General features: G+C 39.0%; 1 protein-coding gene across 1 annotated transcript in view; it reads right to left on the bottom strand.

Moving 5' to 3' along the window:
• Positions 1–2944: 2944 nt before the first annotated feature.
• The window catches only part of LOC137994723 (uncharacterized), a 1422-nt gene continuing 1063 nt past the window's right edge, over positions 2945–3303 (bottom strand). The window contains exon 3 of the mRNA XM_068840324.1: positions 2945–3303. This exon is cut by the window's right edge and continues 277 nt beyond it. Coding sequence (XP_068696425.1) covers positions 3040–3303 — 264 coding nt within the window. The 3' untranslated portion in view covers positions 2945–3039.

The following is a 3303-nucleotide window of genomic DNA, read 5'->3' as shown; positions in this document are numbered from 1 at the left end:
TGTACTCTGAAGGTATGTCATCATGTTTTCAACTTTACCATGTACATGTTTACAAGTATATGCTTACATGCAATACCACAGTTTTAAAAAAATCAAAGGTCAATGGATTAATAGTAATAATCTTGGTTAAACAAAGAAAATCATTAGTAAGCAGAGAATTTTATAATTTTACTTCCCTGGTTTCTCCTTAGTTTTAGTTGTTTGAGGAGATACATGTATAGCAAAAACCTATTACAGTGTTTCATCAATTTCCAAACACCTTGAATAGTGTGGAAAATACTCCACTGTGTGTAACATTTTCAACTCTTTTCTCAGGGAAATGCAGTGACACACTGTGCCTTGTTTTATATATATTCCTTGAAAAAACAGTTGGAAAAAAACACAGGAACATGTCAAGTCATGTAACTTACCATAAGTAGGTGGTGAAGCCACATCTCTTACCACCTCCTCACCCAGCTTGAATTTTGGATGTGACTGCGTAGTATTTCTCCCCATCCTTTGATATTTTAGTGTTGGAATTGCTCCCCGGATTAAAATAGCTCAAATTTGGGTTCCTTCCTCCATACCACTAAGAACTGATAATTTCCGCAAGTAACAACTTTCTTCAAAATGGACAGAACATAGTGACACATACTTCAATTGTGGCTCAAAATCATGTCAATGTCTTTGGACAAACTTCACCCATTTGTCCCTCACAGCTGGATCGGCAGGAAACTGATGCATTTGTATGCCCCGGTGTGTTGCTCGAATTCGTTCAACTTTGATTGTTAGGGCGGCCAGCGATGCAATATCTCCTTCCTCTATGCCATTTTGCAATCTTGTAGTCTTGTCCACAACACTACGTCATCAGGCCACTTGACTGGACAATTTGGCCGCGCGATTCAAATACCAATTTTAAGAGCAAAATCGCACAACTTTCGGGCATTATAACATTGCCAAGTTTGTTCAAACATGATTCAAACTTCTGAAAGGTGTCTTCAGAATGTTGAACTTTCAAAATATTAAAAACTGATTTCGCTTCATATGCACTTTAATGATGGTACTACTGATGACAATGATAATGATGATGATAATGATCATCATCATCATCATCATCATCATAACGGAACCGAGTTTTACCTCGCAGTTACTATTACTTGCCTTTTCTACGGTCGGTTGAACGACGGTCACACTTTCCATTAGGAGGCTAACACCGTCTCTCACCTTTATGAATGAAGGAGAAGTGGCTTAGGCAATGTTTTCATACCGAACGTTTATTGGGTGATCACTGACAAACAAGGCACAAACAGTTTCTAATATTACAAACATCACCTGAGCCATCTTTTTTACAACAGGAGTGTCAACCTAGATACTTTAAAGTAAACCGGTTAAAAGCTAAAAGGAAAAAAAGGAATATTGGCCACAAAAAAAAGGGTCTTTGGTCAGTTTAAAGGAACCAGGCTATCAAACAATTAGTAGATGGGGGGGGGGGGGGCCTTCAAACCCAAGGCACGGTGCTACCCTACCTCTTCAACACAGCTCTTGTCTTCTGTCCGTTGGAGGTAATCTGTATTCTTTGGAAGCAAAAAGACAGTGTCTTGTGATATACTGATCACCACACTATCTATACAGTAACACTTCAAAAATAGTTCAACCTTACAAACACATTTAAAGCTCGAGTTGGAAAAGGATGGCCCCTTTATCATAATGTATTTTACATCCTCCTAAATCCAGCAACCACACCAACTACTGTAAAGCTGCCATCAAATCCCAACAATGAACGCTACTGATCTGTTGCTAACTACACTGACTGAGCTAACTGATGTTTTAAAAGAAAAGGAAACTTTACAATACCTCTGCGCTATTGAATTCTCAATCGATATAGCTTGTCGTTAGTCTCTCAATTTCAGACTTAAGTAGCTCTATCTCCTAATGCAAATAGCAGATTTTATTAGTAAGTCCCTCACTGTTAGCAGTGCCATTCACTCGAGTAACCTCCATAGACGACAGCTGGTTTTGTCCTTCCCTCTTGCTCCTCTCCTCCATTTGACTTTTTAAAAGCCTGTTCTCAAGCAGAGCCTAGGAACAACGCGCAGGTTATTTGTACACGTTGCATGCAGTCCGGATTTAGTTCAATGAACGTGAATAATTTAGTGTGTGTTGGGTTAGTTCGTTTTAAGGAGTTACAATGAACTCAGCAATCTTTTCAATTTCAAATCATGTGAAAGGGAATTAAAGTGTTTTTATCATCATGCAAAAGATGGCGAATGAGACGTCTCTTGACGGACAATTGGTGTTGGTGCAATAGCACGAGTGTTTGTGAATGGGAATATTACTTAACATGTAGACCAACAAGTTGTCAGAAAGGCAACTTCTAAGTAAACACATCTGATATCAAAGGGAATAAAAGTCAAGCAATAAAGCATGCATAACTTATATGACGAAATGCCTGCTCAAGACGTTCATTCTTCGAATACAATGAAAACAATGTGAAAAAACCCTTGTGAGACAAACCTGTTTTAGAGAAGCACGCAGCTCTGTTGCTGTTTCTTCCCATGTAAAAAGTCAGGCGGGATCCCAGCGGGATCCCACCAATCCCACCTGGGATCCCAGGTGGGAATGGCGGGATCCCGCCATTCCTGGTGGGATCCCACCATTCCCACCCGGGATAAAAAATTAATCCCACCCGGGATCCCGCCTAAAACACGGGATTAGGCCGTCCCACCTGGGATCCCAGATGGGATGTATGGATCCCACCTGGGATCCTAATATCCCACCTGGGATGATCATCTTCTTGGCCGGGATCACACACACACACATACAGGACCAAGTATGTTGTGTAGCATTGTGGTATGCAGTTGAATAAAAATTTTCAAAGGGATAAATCTGTAGTATTGTAAATATGTACAATAACACAGAAATAATGAAAAAAAAAATTGCAAGACATCTACCTTTTGGTTGATGACATACTTTATTAATTTCAAAGAATAACTTGTTTTATTAAATGTTTACAATGAATGCAAGAAAAAGTTCTCAAGTTCTTGATTAACTTTCAAGAAGTCAATCATGCTCAACCATATTTGGAAAGGTGCTAATTGTTACCTCATCAAATTCACTTTTGACTACAACACATTTTCTTTTGATATTATGCAGTGGAATACAAAATACACACTTTGATCTTTGGGTTACAGCCATGTGATTGAGTAAAATGCCAGAATTACAAAATCTATTTAAGACGTTGGAGGAAGATTTGATGTCTGACATTATGGATCCAGTTGGGGTTAGTTTTGTTACTAATGCAACATGGTGATGGTGAAGAACTGA

This window comes from Montipora foliosa, chromosome 3, assembly GCF_036669935.1.
Source record: "Montipora foliosa isolate CH-2021 chromosome 3, ASM3666993v2, whole genome shotgun sequence".
Lineage (NCBI taxonomy): Eukaryota > Metazoa > Cnidaria > Anthozoa > Scleractinia > Acroporidae > Montipora > Montipora foliosa.
Note: the sequence above shows the minus strand (reverse complement) of the source record. Positions and strands in the feature narration are given on the sequence as shown.